Source organism: Anopheles moucheti, chromosome 3 (assembly GCF_943734755.1).
Source record: "Anopheles moucheti chromosome 3, idAnoMoucSN_F20_07, whole genome shotgun sequence".
NCBI lineage: Eukaryota > Metazoa > Arthropoda > Insecta > Diptera > Culicidae > Anopheles > Anopheles moucheti.
This window is the reverse complement of record NC_069141.1, coordinates 1,220,358-1,237,553: the sequence shown is the minus strand read 5'-3', so window position 1 is coordinate 1,237,553 and position 17,196 is coordinate 1,220,358. Positions and strand designations below refer to the sequence as shown.

Here is a 17,196-nt window from a genome sequence, read left to right as displayed (position 1 = left end):
GGAACGGAACCGAAACGGATGTGCACAGGTAAATGGAAAGGAAAATTTCTCAGCGCTTCATTTCCCTTCCGTTCATCATTGACAACCACGGCATTATTGGTGGACGTTGGGCTTACTGAACGGAAGGTTGTGTTGAAATGGCGGCCGTGGCAGAACAAGAAGCAGAAGGATGACAGTTGGAGTAGGTTTTAATTGCCTCGCTCTTGATTCGCCATCCATTCCGCTAGGGTACGGTGAGTGAATTCCGGGAACTACGGCAAAAAGGAAAGCGTAGAAGGGATTGGCGTTGAAGAGGAAACTGAGTATTTCATTTCATAAGGCGACCCAATCCATTCACCTCGCCCATCCACCAAAGCTTCCCGTCTCCGCGTTCCGTGCGTGTCCTGCAACGAATGGAAGGACGAGCTGTTGTTTTTCCAAACGGTCGAGTATTTCCCGTTCACCTTGCATTAGGTCATTTTCTCGTGTTTTCACGTTCCCATCATTTACTTTCCCGTTGTGCGTTTGTGTATTTGTCAGTTCGAATAAATGCGAACCGCTTTGCGCTGCGGTTGCCGTTAAGGACGAAAGGATGGGTCATCTTTGAGGGTTTGTATTGTTTCCAGAAATGTTTTTTTTTGTGGGGAAATAGGAAGGAATAGAGTGTATGAGAGAGAGAGAGAGAGAGAGAGAGAGAGAGAGAGAGAAGGAGAGAAAGAAGCGAGTTGACGGTTATGAGAAAAAGGGCTGGGACACACCAAAATTTAGCGAGCAGATTTTCCGTGAAATCATTTCTATGGCATTAAAATTCAAATTGAATGGATAATTGTTATTAGCGCTTCGCGTCTTCCATCCATCCGGTGCAGAGGACGAGGATAGTCCCTTTTAGAGGATGTTTTCGTTCGAATGAAGAGTGCTGCACGTACACAGAAACAGTCAGTTCCCGGAAAGGAAGAGAACCGGAAAAAATTTCTACAACGAACCTTGGAGCTCGCACGTTCTAGCGAGACACATCGTAAGGGGGCAATGGTGGGTTGGTATTCGAGCGTTGAAATGTGTTTGGATTAATTTGCTGAAGCCGACGGTTTATTGGCAGGTGTCAGCGTTAATCGCGCGCTGTCACCGGTGACGGATGATGATGGGGCCGGGCAGGAACGATGACGGATCGAAAAGTATGCACCAAATTGGCAGGCAGGATCTAATTAAACCGAACCGAACATCTCTTTACTCAAACCCACCAATCTAACACAGGATGTACCGATGATTGTGGAAAAATACAGTTTAGTTAAACTGGAAATATTAAAAATTGTTTTGACCACCATTTGACAATAGCAAGGGAACTAGAGCACACATTATGTTGAATGTAAGATGCGAAAAGATTTTCCTTTTTTGATGCACCAAACTTTGGTAGCAAATTAATTAGCGGAAGAATATACAGCATTAGACACAAATATTTTCAATAAAGTTTTGCAATTCTTAGGATAATGCAATAAGATATAATTTATCAACTGTCTTTGAAAACCATTCTAAACAAGAAATAACATTAAATTTAGACTTAGAATTTGTGTTTGGTTATCAGTAGATGCCGGCTATATAAATTAAAAAAAGTTAAAGTTAAAATTTCAAAGTCAAGGACTTTTACAATAAATATGATTAATATGGTTTTTGAAATTTCGAAGCTGGTATCTGAAATTGGCTTGACGATTGAGGCTAGACTTATGAACCTTATTGCATACTGGCATGCGCTAAAGCTATAACCGATTGGTGTACAATGAGCTAAATGTGTTTACATATTATTGTAGCTGATTGTAATAAACAATATTAACGGTAATTGAAATCGATTCAATGAATAGAACATCATTAAATAATTTAAACAATTATCAATATGTTTATCACCCATTATTGATGCTCTTGGGTCCATTGTCCTCTTCGACACTTTTGTGCTATTGTGCTACAAGGCTGTGCGGGAAGGGTCAAGTGAAACGATGGCAGTAACTGGACATAATAACACAAATTCCAGACGTTCATCGTCAGCAGATTCACTAACGAGCGGATGTCTACAGCAAGTGCTAATAGGCCACAGCCTGACCACATTCCATTTCGATTCGTATAGACACGGGAAGGATACTACCGCATGGCACCGTCTCGCACGCAATCGGTTATGGTTTCAACATTAAACCCACGCACTACTGCACTCTGTCGGGCAGGACAGTTGTATCGGCCCGACCATCCGGTTCTTTGCGGTTCCCTTACCGAAAGGCAATGGGCAATGGGCGAAAGACCGATTAGCGCATCGCTTTTAACTGTCTTTTCGGCCGTGCTGTCGATTCGAACAAAAGCTGTAATGAGTGTCCTTTCCGATACGTAATTTGCGGTAGAACCAACCTTCAACGGTTCTGGACGGTTCTTACACTCATACGTGCTCATTACGACGGCACGTGATTGTTTCCGTAACGCACACTGTGGAAAATGGATCGGAAAGGTAGCGTAAAGTCATCCCACATGCGTGTTCTCATCTCGTTCTCATTTTCAACCGGTTAAACAGTTTGTGTTAGGGGAAAACGATGTCCTACTGGCACGGATATGAAATGGCGGAAGGCACGAAACCATACGATGGTTTGGCGCGAGGAGACGATAGAAGGTCGTGTCGTTTTGACGCGTTTCCTACTAACGAACCGTAACGGTTGCGCTCCGGAGGGATCGTGGAAACATGATTTCCGAATTACCTTGATTGATAACGGATAAGCGATAAAATATGATTGATAATTAGATTAATATGTCATTCGATACTAATTCGTTTTACAATTCATATTCAACATGATTCTACGATGCTGGTAGTTCAGTGGGTAATGGTTGAACTAGGAATCGGAATGGGATTTGGATGTTTTGTTGCAATGTTGTGCCGCTGTTCGTGGAGGTTTTATGATGATTGCAATCGATGAATGGAAGCAATAAATAAATTGGTGGTTCATTTGGAATCAATTTAAGTCCCAGCATTTGCTGTATGTGGGTTTAAACAATCATGCCAATTATAATGAGATTAACAAGTCGTTTAACCCTTCGGCCTTTTTGCTAAATTTTGTAGCACTTGGTTCTAAAATTGTCACTGGTTTATTGAACTTACCTAGAACTTAATCCAATATTGAAAAACAAAATTAACTAGATAATTAAAATCGTTACATAATCCTATAAAGTAAACGTAAATCGATTAAAAATATGCAGCTCGCAGCATATGCAGCTCGAGATATGAGGAAGATATTAATCATATTCATTTTGATTCAATCATCTTGGAACAGTCTATAAGTAATGCATCAATTGATAAATGATGTTTAATTTAAGCGTATGTATGATGGGTTCTTTTACAGCTTTGCACGGAGTTTCTTTTGCGCTTAAAGCTATTAGCAAAACTAATTAAATTTGCCAAAAAAAAAAAAACAGTACCCTAGAGATGTTGGTCTTAAGTTCTTAGTTAATCCTATAGACAAGTTTTAATTTTAACGATCTATTAAATGATGAGCTTGAAAGTCGTGACGTCCTCTAATGCAACTATTACCGCTGATGACTAGAGAAGAATAAACCGCTCTTTAATCGTCGGTTTAAAACCCATCTGCCTTCGATGACGGTGCTGCTTAATGGTGCTAATGGTTTAAAATGGAATTGCATTTGCCGGTATCTGTATACTAAATGCACCGCTAACAAAAAAGCTCCCTAAATGCATTAAATTCATAAGCAACGATTTCTAGCCAATCATCGTTTTAGCGATTTAGATGATGACGTCTTAAAATGGGTTTGTTGCCTCCCCCCTCAACGTGCCCTCATGCCGTACCGTTTAAATACAGAACACAGTCGCTTACCGTTTCGTTCTTTCTTTCTATTTGCAGCGCTTCAAGGATTCGGACGTGGACGTGACCAGGAAGGATGGTATCTTGCTGTTGCGCGAGCTGGCGGGGGAAGTGAAGAACTTTATGGATTTCAAAATGAACGCCGTAATGGTGAGTAGCGCAATGCGTCCTGTGCGAGAAACGTTTGTTTTTTACCGTACGTGTACCGAATGTTTTCTGAACACCTTCCTCTAAACACCTGCAGCACAGGTGTGCTTCAGAATGCTTCGGGTGTTGTCTAAGAAGCTTCACCATTCTCCTGGAACACATTGATACGGGGAGGTATTTCTTTCAACCTATCTCAAGCGGTACGTAGGTGTGGTGCAATAGCATGAAACTACTCAGCAATGCTTGTTTGAGCTGTTGGAAGGCAATGCATAAAAAAGACCCCTCAGAAAGAGAAGAAAAATTCCCCTCTATCGAAGACCGGGTTCGGAAGACGGTGCAGTGCAGATCTCTGAGCCCTGATTTGGCAGTGGCTTTCTTCCTCGTTTCAGCGTCAGATTAACGTTTGATTACCTTTCGAACGGAAATTTCTCCGTAAATTGGATTTAGCCTTAAGGCTATCGGGCCACCCTCGTGCAACTTCCGTTTACCCCTGTACCGCACTTCGATGGGGGTAATGGGGTTTTCTGGGAAGCTTATCGAACACGAGGCTTTGGGGGGATTGCAAGAAAAAGAAACAGAAAGTCCAAGAAGAAAGCGATCGCCTGAAGCGGTTTGCGAACGTTGCATTGAGCGGAAGGAAAAAAGAAAATAAAACACCCCCGATGCCACTTACCATGAAGGAGGGTTTCCTGTGTGTGTGTGTGTGTGTGCTTTTTTTTGATGGCCTACGGCACCGTACAGCAAGCATGATAAATGAGGTCGGAGTGGAAGGATCTCCTCTCTTGCTATCTGGCCTGTAGGCACAGGGAAGGAAAAGTGCAAGGTAGAGGTGTACTACTACTACTACGCTCTAAACTTGTTTCGCTTCCATTGTGATTGGGAGATGTTTTGACTTAACCATGCAATCGTACTGGCTCATAGTATGGGAACCAATTGTTGACGAAGGGAACCCAGTTAGGGTACACGAAGAAGTAAATGGTATACGGAAGAAGAAGGAAAAAGCCCAAGAAAAAAAAAACATTGGATCAATTTTTCTCCTCCAGTCAATCGGTTTTCTGGGGCTTATTTGATTATTGGTCCCGGTAAGGCTTATTTCGATTCACTCGAGAACGAGAATGCTTAATGATTTAAATTGCATCGTCGGTTAGTGGGTTCTCTGCGGGAAAATATGTTGGTGACAGCTACTTTTACCTTCTGACGGCATTGAAATCAAATCTTAATGGGTGAAAATTTAATGGACCAAATTGTGGAACGTTTTTTTTCTGTAAAGCCTATTCTGGCTGTGATTGTAAATATGATTTTGTAAAAGAACATTTCTATACCTTAAGTATCTTAATATGTTGTTAAGATATGGAAAATTTTGTTGTAATAAATCAACAAAAAGTAGTGCTAAATGAAAGCATTTAATTCCTTTGATATCGCCATATTTACCCTGCATTTTCAATTGTTCAATGTGACTCCATTTAAATGTAAAAGAAACTGGCAAAAACTCTTTTTCATTTCACAAGAAAACAACGAAATTACAGCAAAAAGTTTTGTTTTGTAGAACAACGCATAAAACCACTCAGCCAAAGTTGTACAAAAACTGAACTTTCTTTCTTGTTTTTTTGATATAAAAAACACACACACAAACCCCGTGCCAAATCTTTTCTGCCACTGTCTATACGGTGAATGGGTATTTCATGGACCGAAAGGGATGGAGAAAGCACAAAAGTTCCACGCCATGCGGCGAGCTTTATTTCTGGCGACTTAATGCCTTTACATGAGGTCAGTTCAGGGACAACGCGATTGCGAGTGAGAATTCAGTTCCATCCCGTAGCACATAATTTTTAATTCATCCTTCCTGCGCTGTGAATCGTACAACCAATCTGTACACCCTCTGTTGGAAGGTGACCGACGGGACGCGAGCAAGTACGATTTAGTATTTCCCACGTTTTGATCCCTTTTTTCGCACCAAATTTATCCTTCACCGTTCGGGAACAGGTGGCACAGGGTTTTTTGGTACGAGAACCCGACCAAAGCGCCAACAAAAAAAGGGGAATCCTTTCAAAAATTGGTCATTCAGAGTAGCGAAAAGGAAGCATGTTTAAAAATGGCAAGAATAAAAATGAACCCAAACCGATGCAAAACATCAAAAGTAAATCGCTTACTCGAGAAATAACTTTACCGTGGGGTTTTTATTTTTTGTTGTGCTGTGTCTTTGAATGAGATTTTTATGCTTGTTATAAGGGTTTTTTTAAGTTGGGCTTAGAATGCAGTACCACAATAATCAGAAGAAGTGTCTCATGGGAAAAAGCAAGTAAAAGTAGAAAAAGAGATAAAAATTCACATGCTAAGCTGACGGGAGGAACGACAACTTGGGTTTCGGTACTTTTTTCTGGGAGTTGAAGCTGAATGAAGGTATATTCGAAAAATGTGTACATCCTAGTAAGCGTACTGTTCCCAGGATGAACTTGGCACACATTCCAGCGTGGGCAAAGGGAAAACACAGTCTCTTACTGTGTTTATCCTCACACAAGACGGTTGGGACTAGAGATTGGTGGGAGTGATAGAGACAGAGAGGGCTAATAAATTTCCCCTATTCTATGATGCTTTTGCCTCCGTGTTGCACAAAGAACCTGTCGGAATCGGATCGAGGTCGTTGTAATGCTGAAACAGAATCTGTCACAGACGATCTTCTTTTCAATACTACTGACACGGCTGTTGTGGCGTGTTTAATGCCTAGCGCTCCTAACTAACGAAGATATCTGTAGAAAATCTGAAATAAGCATAATCCACTCATATTTGCTTTAATGTGTAATGAATAAATACATTTTATAACGCAAATGTTGTTTAAACTAATCTGTACATATTTTATACATACATTTACGTTTAAATTTTATAGAGGTATAAAAGAAGAAATACTTACGGTAAATAAATAGTTTTTTGAAAAAAAAATTGTGCCGTGCATGGGAACGTAAATCCACATCCACATAAACATGAGCGATTCGTATGGTAATTTAATTGCACAAAATAGGGTTATGAAATTTATATTGATTTGTCCTAGCTTAAAAATGTCGGCATGTCGCCCGGTATTGATTGGCTCTGCATAATAAAGCACATTTTAGGCCGCGCCATTGTTGAGACGCTAATGGTGCCATTATTATTCAATAGCGCCGCTCCCGCCACCGGGAACGGGCAGGCGGAAATTGTTGGGAACGGTTTGGGTGGGGTGAATAAAAAAAAAACAAGCGGTACGTCCTTTTCCCGCGGTTTGTATCCCGATGGGCCGCGGGGTTAAGCTTTCGAAGCAATCCTCAACAATCAATTTCCGGTCAGTAGTGCGAGCAAAATTTATCGTTGTATCGGTATCGTCCCATAATAATTAACAAGCCTTAGCGCGAGACACTGGCGCCGTGGTCCCTTAGAGCCGCGAACCATGTTTCGGTACGATCGATTCGCATCAAATCAAATCCAACTAAAACCCTCCCAAAACACATACACACAAATAGAATGCCAATAATAATCACTCAGCAAATGATGAATTCGTAAATTGGCACCATAAAATGTGCTTCGACGGGCGAAAGCATTAGTGCGTAATAGTCGAGTGTCATGATGAGAATATGAAATCAAGAGCCGTCCGTGCGTTAATGTCGAACTCCATTGGTCGGTTGATGGCCGTAAAAGGGTGATGGGCACAGTGCCTGAAGATGACGTGGATATCTTGCGTTTGCTCTAAGTACAATGGTTTGCTCAGTTCTTCCTCTGGTTCTAAACATTGGTACCATCGTTGTTTCTGGTGATGGTGATGGTGTAGTAGCAGTTTGGCTACAAAAAATGGGTTCGGCGATCAAGAACAGGACAGCAGCGATAGCGCAAGCAAGTGGTCGAAATGCGCCTAATATGTCTATTGCCTGCTAGTTGCCGGTAATGTGTTTCACATTCCACATCAAACTTTCGCTACAGTGTGGAAAAGTGTTCTCGTTTGTTTGGCAAATTCAATTAAAAATTCCACTGCACGTTGGCACTCATTGTGTATGCGCGTAAAAATTCCTCCCATTCAGGCGGGGAACATCATAAAATCCAGTGCCACCGGATTGGTGAGTGTCGCTTGGCGAGAAAGACGAGACACAAACGAAACGAGTGAATGCACGGTGCTGGGCAGGAACTGTGCCGACCGGGTATTCTACCAGACGAGATAGTCCAACTTTAACTCGTTTGGGTAAGATGATGCTGTAAATGTTTGGTAATGATGGGGTAGGTTTCGGTTCGGTCGGTCGGTTGGACGTTGTATTTTGGTCGAAACGTGCTTTCGAAACATGACGGAACACAGCGTGCGTCCGCTCATTAAGTGTTGTCCATTGCCCGTGTGCCCTACATTATTACACACCGATTTCGTTTTGTTAGCACTCGGGGTGATGTGCTGTAGCAAAAGTGTCGCATCGGATGGACATAATGAAGGCCGTTGTTAGGAATGGACTGTTGTAGGAGGGTTTTTTTATGTTGGAAACACTGTTTTCTGTTCACGGGCAGTTGAAAGACCGTTTGCTTTCTACCTGGCGTTGACGTACGTGTGCTGTATTAAAATGGTTTTGGGAAAATGTAATGCAAGCAAGGTATCACTAAGGAGACTGTTGGTAATTTTAGGAAATTTCACCGTAAAGTAAAACAATAAAATTTGACACTTATATTTTTTTTGGTTTGTTTTTCGTCTCTTTTATGCTACTTTGTAGGAGTAACGAACTTGCAAGCGAGAGCTTTGTGAAGCTAATAAGATCTGCCAGAAAGCTCATCTTATCAGATCAAAAATCATTTACAATCTCAAAAAAAATCATAATCTTCATTTAAGGACTACTATTAAATAAACCATCAGTAATAGAAGAACTGTAATTGGTGATCGGCGATTAGAAGAAAGAGGATATGTTAAAAAGTATGTGTGAAATTCTGACTGATGAATTTTAAAATTATTTGCGTCAATACGAACTGTGTCAGCTGTTCATAAATATCCGCTGTGCAAATTGCATACTTTTAGGCGATGGTGCGATATGATGCACAACCAAAATGTAAAACAGAACGCCTAAAGTTATGCAATTGTTATGCTAGGATACACTTGTTACAATCCTATTTCATTCCCAATCATTTGCAATTCTATCAAGAAGCCCTTTTAAACAAGTAAAAGCTTTTTTCCTCGGTTATAATGCATGGTTACTTCAATATCTGTCCTCAAAAGCTATCTTAACTCTAATTTATTTTCATTAACCTTTCAAAGGGTGTCCATGGCATGTTTAGGATGAATGTGTAATTTCCTTTACGAAAATATGAATCTTTTCAATGAACAATGAACACCCCGTGTTGTTGCGAATCTAATCTAGACAGATACGTATACAACTTAAATGAAATGGGGTCACACTATTATAACACAGCCACGCTACTTCACTTTTTATGGAGCGCTCAGTTCCGAACAATGAGTTCCCTAAAAAAAATACAGACGAAAAATACGTTCCACGTTTTATCATACATGTTATTCACATACACGCACACGCGCTGATATGTGCGAATGCTTTGTGTCGGCGTCGTTGTCACCGTCGACAGTATTTTGGATAACAGCAACATCGGCAAGCTGACGAACTCAGCTGATGCGTCTGTCACGGCGGATGGGCGTACGCATATGGACAGGAAGATTGAATTTTTGGTGGTGACGAGAGCTAAGCTTGTAAAATTTAGTCACATTAGGTTAAGGGAGCTGGTTGCCTTCCATGCGATGTCGTTTAAACGGCACAGCCAGCTTCACGTCTGTCCTTTCGAGTCAACGCCGTACGCCATCCGGTAGTAAAGTATGGGTTTGGGTTTGGGAAGGTTTGTTGATGGTGTTTTTATTTTTTTGCTTTGTTTCTTTATTCCGTAGGTCAATTTTTCCGTAGTGGTTTGAGGTTTTATGTTTCGCTAGAAATCGGCCACAGTTTGTTGGACATGCTGGAGGAAAATGTTTTATGGGGGATGAAAAGTTTGTCGGTTCGATCGGGTGCGGGTGGTTCGGTCCCGGCCAGAGGAATAGCCACACTCCCCGGCCCATAAGTCCACTTTGCACAATGGCCGTTTTCCACAGTTTTAAACTCTGGCAGAATTTATCCATGCTGCCACGTTCCGCATACCAATGAGAGCGATAATCGATAATTTTTGTCGTCTATCTGCTGAACGATGCTGAAGAGTATGTGAAAGATAGAACGCCAAGGTGGTGCGGTGTATGGGTATGCACACACACACATACAAATAAAGACACACACGTGTCGAGATTTTCTGACGCCATTTGAAAGTGACCCCGGCAAGTGTGCTTTCTCTGCTGGCCCACAGGTCATGAATTATGGGGATTGACTTATTTATGGTTTCAAATTTGCCAGTGAAAACTGGCGGGTGAAACTCATGCTACGGGTAGCGTACGTGTGAAACAAAGGGCTAAGGCCAGAGTTTGTGGATCAAACGTGTTTCTCTGCAAGAAAAGCTTACGATTGTAGTTTTGCTATCGATGGAAAAGTTTTGTTTTAAATTTTAAAGAAAACAAAAAACAGATCCCTTCGGAGACGCGGTTTGCTGACGCAGAAGCGGTGTTCGCGGCACTACCGGTACCAGTAGCAGGGGGATGTGCATTGGAAGAATAGGGCCAAACTGCAGGAGTTTGATTTTTAATAGAATATTTTATGTGACGGTGATTGAAGAAGGTATACGGAGAAAATTTTACCCCGGTGCGAGAAAACCATTTCGGTTCGGTTTCGTCTTTTGACATGCCCACGCCGTCGTAAATGGAGAGGGTCTGAATTTCGCTCAATGCAAGGGACATGGAAAAACAGGACCCTTTTTTCCCATGACTTATTGATGAAGGGTCCCGTTTATGAATTAATGCTACACGCGAGCGAGCGAAGTTGGGATGTTTTTGGTGTAAAAATTGATGAATTTAATCAGGTACGTTGGCTGCGGGACGGTCCTACCACCGTTGGGAATTGGGATGGTACGTTCTAGTCGTTATGGACCAAATTATTTTTAGGACACAAATTGTTACGAAACGCGAAAGCGCACGAGAAAAGTGTTTGATTTTAATCAAAAACCACTGCACGTAACCACTTTGATGTTTAATTATTTAATCAGAGAAATTGTGGTATCGATATTTTTGGTAATAATTTTCCATGCTAGTGGTGGGCTCTTGGGCGTAGTTTTTCTAGTTGAATTATGTATTGTTAATCAAAGAAACTGTGATAAAATTTTCACAATGCGCTGAAGTATGCATAAGTTTTGAATATAAATTTCTTATTACATTTATCCTTATCAATTACTTTTGTGTTCATTTGGATAGCGATTTTGTAAGCTCAATTGCATAGTTTCAGGGGTAGAAGTGGCTATGCATTTCGTTAACTAAGCAATACGCGTGGGTTTATACAATTTGCATGTGGACATTCCGATCGTATTTGCTATGATGAACTACCATGATTCCCTACGAACCTTTTAGATAAATTAGAAAGTGAATACATTTTTAAGAGTCTTCTTGAGCTCGTGGATGATATTGTGAGACATTTGATGTAAAAGTTGGATCAGGAAATAATGAAAATGATTAGGTAATGTTTCAAAAGTTTCGCACAATGGTTCTTTCACAAAGCAGCCATCAACTCGCAGAAAATTTCAACCTTTTTTTATCGGTATACATTTTCCAAGAAGTCAAAGAAGTGACAAACTCCCTCTCCTACTCCAGCTGGCATTAGCATGAAATGAGCGTGTAATATTTATTGTTTATTGCATCCATTGCGAGGTGTTAGTGGTGGTGTAGTCGGTCTTAATGGTGTCGGTGCGTTGGCTGGGCTCATCACACACGCGTATCAAGCATAATTTCGAACCCCAAGACGGAACAACCGAACAACATCCCGTGCAAGAGCGTGTCCTTCCGTGGTGCCCTCGTTACCGTTTGTGTAGCCCCCGCGCGTCGTATCTTCTCATTGGCTGTGGCCAACAAGCGTAAATGGTTCATCCGGAAAACGTGGGACCGTTTTCCAGATAAAAGCGAAACTCTAAAAGCCCGTCCCGCGTGTTCTTTTGCTGCGAGGTACACTTCGAGCGCAGAGTGGAAAAGTCACTAGCCGATGCTTGGAAGGGAAGGGAACGCGTTGTAGCTGGCGGCAAATAAGAAAAAGAAATGGTAAGAAATAATGTAAACGGAGAGTGGAAAGTGCGGCTAAATGTCGTGTGCTTACGTTCATGTAAGTGAACGCTACCAGCAGAAAAGTGGTACACGTTTGAGGGTATAGGCGCAGTACGGAACGATCCTCAATGCCAGTTTTGGATGGCGCAATACACACATAGACACACACACTCGGTTACGCATACTTGAGGGTGGAAAAATAAAGAGCGAAATAAAAAGAAAGTCGTAAGTACTGAGCCAGGGCACTAGCGCAAGCCAGAGATGGGACTAGGATAAAGGAGTGTTCAAGTAAAAGTCGATGTAAAAGACAGCCAAGTCATAGCATCTGCTGCACGACGGTACCCCATGTCGTCGTTGTTGGCCCCCGTCCGTCGGCTCCACAGTAGGGGAAAATCTTACCGAAATGCCAGCAGAGTGAGACCGAGTGCCGGAAGGGTATGTGATACGTGGGAGGACTTTGGGCGTAATAATGGTAGGCTCAACAGAACAGATAGGGTGAGACAAAGAGTGACGGAGCGCACAAACACTCACAGCCGTTGTGGCCAAGAATAAAAACGAAGCCATCGGGAGAAAACTCGCCAGTGACACCAAGATGCAAGTGGTAGTGTGATACATGGCGGTGAGACGTGGGTACAGAAAAGTGAAAAACATTTCACTTCCTGAGCGGAAAACATAAGGAAAATGGCGAGATAAACTTCGCGATTGTTTGACTCTGCTCAGCTCGTGCCTTGTAAGATCCACGCCGTAAGAACGTGCCTTGCAATGTTCCGTTCAGGGGGCATGTGCTTGCTGTGTTTGTGTATGCACGTGCATGGGAAGCACTAATGTGCTAGTGTGAAGTTGTGTGTCGTACCCGGAAAAGGGGGGATTGTTGGCCAGTTATGGCAGTTTTTTTGCTTCTCAGTTCCCAGCATTCACAATGTGTATTACGGCATTAGTTTGATGGAATGTAATGATGGGGTTGTGTTGAAAGTGTTGAATGAATAATTATGCTGCTTTACCGCTATTATCATGCCTCATTGACAAGAAGGCACGTGCATTAGTGATGGCATGGTGCTGAGTAAAAGCACGTGGATTATTATGCGACCGGGAGTATTCATTACGGATCGATTAGAGTGTTAGTTTATTGGTTTTGTGTTGTGTTGTAAGAGGAAGGTTAAGTTAAGCCCTTTTATGCCATTGTCGTCAAATGGTATGTAAATGTGTTTCATTCTGGATTTAAATACTATATGTCAGTAATTGAATTAGCTTGGAGAATTAATAAGCCTACATTTATGCAATTTCCATGAGAAAAGTATAATGATATTACGATAAAAACTATGTGTTTGTAAAATAGTCTAACTGATGGCAAAAGTAATGCATAAAATGATTCGGATGGATTAGATTGTATACCAATTCTAGTTGAAATGCAAAGATGATTTTATTGTTTTCACTTCACTCGTATTCATGCTACTCAATACTGCATCGAGCAGGTTAATAATTTGGACCCTTGGTTTGCTGGTTTGTTCGGAAGTTCTGAGCCGCAGCCGCAGCCGCCATGTAGCAATCGTTCGGACAAGCGCCAGGAATACCAGGTGCTCCACGAACGCCAGGGTGGCCTGTTGAAGACGTTATTTTAAAGCAACAGTTACCTCAATTTAAATTTTACGAAACGTTCTCCCTACACTTACCCGCCTTGCCAGGCTCTCCACGTTCACCTGCTCTACCAGGTGGACCTATCACGGAATCGCCCGGGGGACCGGGAAGACCGACCGAACCTTGCGGACCAACGTAACCCACACCATCGCGTCCATTCTCACCCGGTACACCAGGTTCTCCACGTTCTCCGGGTGGTCCAGCAACACCAGGTACTCCCATTTCTCCCGGTATACCTCTATCCCCAGCAAATCCTGGGAATCCACGCTCTCCTTTCTCTCCCGGACGCCCAGGGGTGCCGGGTTTTCCGGGCCGCGAAACACCCGGAGGTCCAGGAGGTCCAATTAATCCTTCCGTAAGCTCGGCGATATGATCCCTCAAAACTGCACGACAGATGTCGCTTACTTCCGCCTCTGTATAGCTTCGCCCAGGGACTCCAGGAACACCAGGTGGACCCGTTTGTCCCGAAAGCCCGGGTATACCTTGCGGTCCAGGAGCTCCATCTACGCCGGGGGAGCCTGGTACTCCCGGGGCACCTTCTGGACCGCGAAGACCTCCAGCACCGCGCTCGCCGGGCAAGCCGGTGTATCCCGTAGGGCCACGGTGGCTATATGACATGAGATTCTCAAAGTATCGTCCACTACCGCCGCCTTCGGTGGAGCCTTCACCGGGTGGACCGGGAGGTCCCGGAAGACCTGGAGCGCCAGGAATTCCCGGTAGCCCTTGGGTGCCAGGGAGTCCTCGCTTTCCGGACTCACCTTTCTCTCCTTGCAATCCATCATTTCCTTGTGGGCCGGGTAATCCAGGAGGTCCGGCAACTCCAGCTGCTGCCCTTGCATTACCAGGTTCACCTTTCTGCCCCATTGGACCAGGTTCTCCAGGGTATCCAACACTGTCTTCACCTCTTGCACCTGGTGCACCTCGTTCTCCCTGTAGTAATAAGAGACAGGACGTAAGAGATCATATTTTGAAAAGAAAGTAATTGCTCACCTTTTGGCCTGAGGCTCCAGGTAACCCATCAGCACCTGGAAGTCCTGGTGCTCCGGGAGGCCCGATAAGTCCTCGCGGACCAGCTATTGATTGCCCATCACGTCCGGGAGAACCGCTGTCACCTTTTTCACCTCTCAATCCTGTGCCAGGAAGACCTTGCGGTCCGGGCATACCTCTCGGGCCGACGGGTCCAGCAACAGCCGCTCCAGCCACCGCAGCTGCACCTGGTTCTCCTTTTTGACCTTTCAAACCAGCAACACCTGCTCCGGTTTCTCCTTTTTCTCCCTTCTGTCCGATTCCTGGAACACCCGGTGGACCTTCTAATCCGCGTGGTCCAGGAGGACCCTAAAGAAATTGTAAAATATGTACTGGTGAAATGTGTTTAGAGAATAGGGAATGGGAATTCTTTACCCTTCTTCCAAAAGCTCCCACTTCTCCCTTTAGACCTGGTAGACCAGGAGGGCCTGCTGGACCTGGTGAACCCTGAAGATTAAAAAAGTGAGGACAATCGTGTGTTGATTACAGTTTTCGTTTCACTAGCGGCATTAACTCACATCAGTTCCATTGTATCCTGGGGGACAAACGGCATTACAGTCCGGTTTTGGAGTGGGTCCTTCCGGAAGTTTCGCCGTTAAAGATGCCACGTCATATACAGGTAGCTCGTCGCAATTCCCGCGTGCCGGTCGGGTAGGATCACAGTTCATCACCATCCACTGAAGGTCGATCACTGGTGATTCTGGTTCAAAGACGGACGTTTCCGCGAACCGGGATATTGAAACGTAGCCATCCGAAATGTCAAAGCGGTCCCTTGGCTCTAAGGGCACGTTCAAGTTTCCATCAGTATCACGCACGGGACGGCAATCGACCCAAAGGTTAAGGTAATCGTTGGTCACACCTAGCATTATCTTATGCCAGTTGTGATCGAATAGCTAGAATAAGCATGTAAAGGTTTCCGGTAAAGGAATGTTTGGAGATGCCATTTTGTCAGTCGATTGACTCACCGAAGTGTGATGGTACTCCACTATCTGCTGTTCGCCTTCGGTCGCTGGTAAACCAATCTGCAGAATCTGCCTACCGGGATTCAGCGTGATTGCCAGCTGACTCTCCTGTACCTCGTTCGTCACCTCAAACAGGTGCCAGGAGGAATCACCCTCGTCCTCGATGCGGTACGTACACTCGAATGAAAACTGATGAGGTAATCCGAGTGGAAAAGCGTCTACCGAGCGCATCGTGAGGTTGGCTTCCTTCTCGAATCGATAGGCCGTCTGGTACTCGTTGGTGCCTTGCAAGCGATGCATGTGCTTGCTGCTAGCCTCAATCTGATCCAAACGGAATTCACGGATCAAATCAAACGATCGCAGATCCACATCACCCGGTCTCCAACGTCCACATGGGCCCTCTTCATATTCTTCCTCGTCATCGATTTCTACCGAATATGGTCATAGAACATTTACACGGACGGTCGATATTAGATTGGTTTGACCTCGAGAATTGTGATTATTGCACAAACTTACGCGACTTTACCAGACCAACTAGACATATTAAAAGCACACACAGTCTATTCGGCAGTGTTTTGGGAATATGTGAATGATAAGAAAACCCATAAAATGAGCACTATTTAAACACAAAACATAAACCTTTTCTTGCTAACACACACCTTGCTATAGAAATTCGAACCATTTTGAAAGGGGCATAAATCGCTATTCTTCCTTTGATCGCTATTTTATAGACATGCTTCACACAGCAAAAATACACGCGCACCAAAATTCAAGAAACGAGATCTACCCTAGATCAAACCTAACCACCAACTGATCAGTAACGATTAGCTAGAACCCGTTCCGAACAGTCCCAACACTGACATTGGCACTCAAAAGTGGAGAAATTAATTCAACTACCATATGCTTCCACAACCGATGAGCGGCGAGCTCATCGTCAATCCAATCTCGTACCCAACGCCATTGGACTGCGGAACATGAGGACGATGCTAGAGCATTTGTACCATGGATGTAACATAAATTAACTCCATAGGCATTCACAGCCCTGAATGCAAAGCTGTTCGCCAGATGTTTTTGCGTCCCGTAAGGCGACAGTTCTTGCCTTTTTGTTGGGTGTCAATTCTGGGGAGAATTATTAAGAACTGGGTCATATGATTTCACGCTAGCTCAGTGCGAAGTGGAGTTTGTTTTTTCCATTTCTCTTTGTCCCACTTGTCTAACAAGGGTGATTTTATTCTAGCATGGAATAAATTTGAGATTAAACGCATAAAAAACATTAAGTTTATTCTAAATGTTTAGGTTTAGTTATCGGTTCATAATATTTGAGGTAGGGTGTATTAAACAGTTGTTTACAATGTGATGTATTCTAAACTTAGTTGTAGGCATGGTTTGCTAAGACTGGTTAGATCTAAAATCTCCGTTTTGTAGGTCGAAGCTTTGAAGAAAA

At 43.3% G+C, this 17,196-nt stretch overlaps 2 protein-coding genes across 3 annotated transcripts in view; one reads left to right on the top strand and one right to left on the bottom strand.

The window, feature by feature from the left end:
- The window catches only part of LOC128301886 (voltage-dependent calcium channel subunit alpha-2/delta-4), a 49,084-nt gene that overhangs the window by 10,036 nt on the left and 21,852 nt on the right, over positions 1–17,196 (top strand). For both annotated transcript variants that reach the window (XM_053038550.1, XM_053038553.1), the window contains exon 3: positions 3,861–3,971. In XM_053038550.1, coding sequence (XP_052894510.1) covers positions 3,861–3,971 — 111 coding nt within the window. The remainder of the gene's footprint in view (positions 1–3,860; positions 3,972–17,196) is intronic.
- Positions 13,603–16,434, bottom strand: LOC128301887 (collagen alpha-1(IX) chain-like). Its single transcript, XM_053038554.1, has 8 exons — positions 16,412–16,434; positions 16,269–16,312; positions 15,756–16,180; positions 15,309–15,683; positions 15,166–15,237; positions 14,755–15,099; positions 13,800–14,694; positions 13,603–13,727 (listed from the first exon to the last, which is right to left on the bottom strand). Exons 1-8 carry the CDS (start codon positions 16,432–16,434, stop codon positions 13,603–13,605), a joined length of 2,304 nt encoding a protein of 767 aa, XP_052894514.1.

What these genes read in the sequence shown, in the direction of transcription:
- LOC128301887 (XM_053038554.1), bottom strand. Translation starts at nt 16,434, where the DNA reads ATGGTTCGAATTTCTATAGCAAG. An exon ending in GTTCGAATTTCTATAGCAAG is followed by an intron (nt 16,313 to 16,411) that starts GTGTGTGTTAGC and finishes ACTGCCGAATAG; the next exon opens with ACTGTGTGTGCTTTTAATAT. An exon ending in CTGGAGCCTCAGGCCAAAAG is followed by an intron (nt 14,695 to 14,754) that starts GTGAGCAATTAC and finishes TTATTACTACAG; the next exon opens with GGAGAACGAGGTGCACCAGG.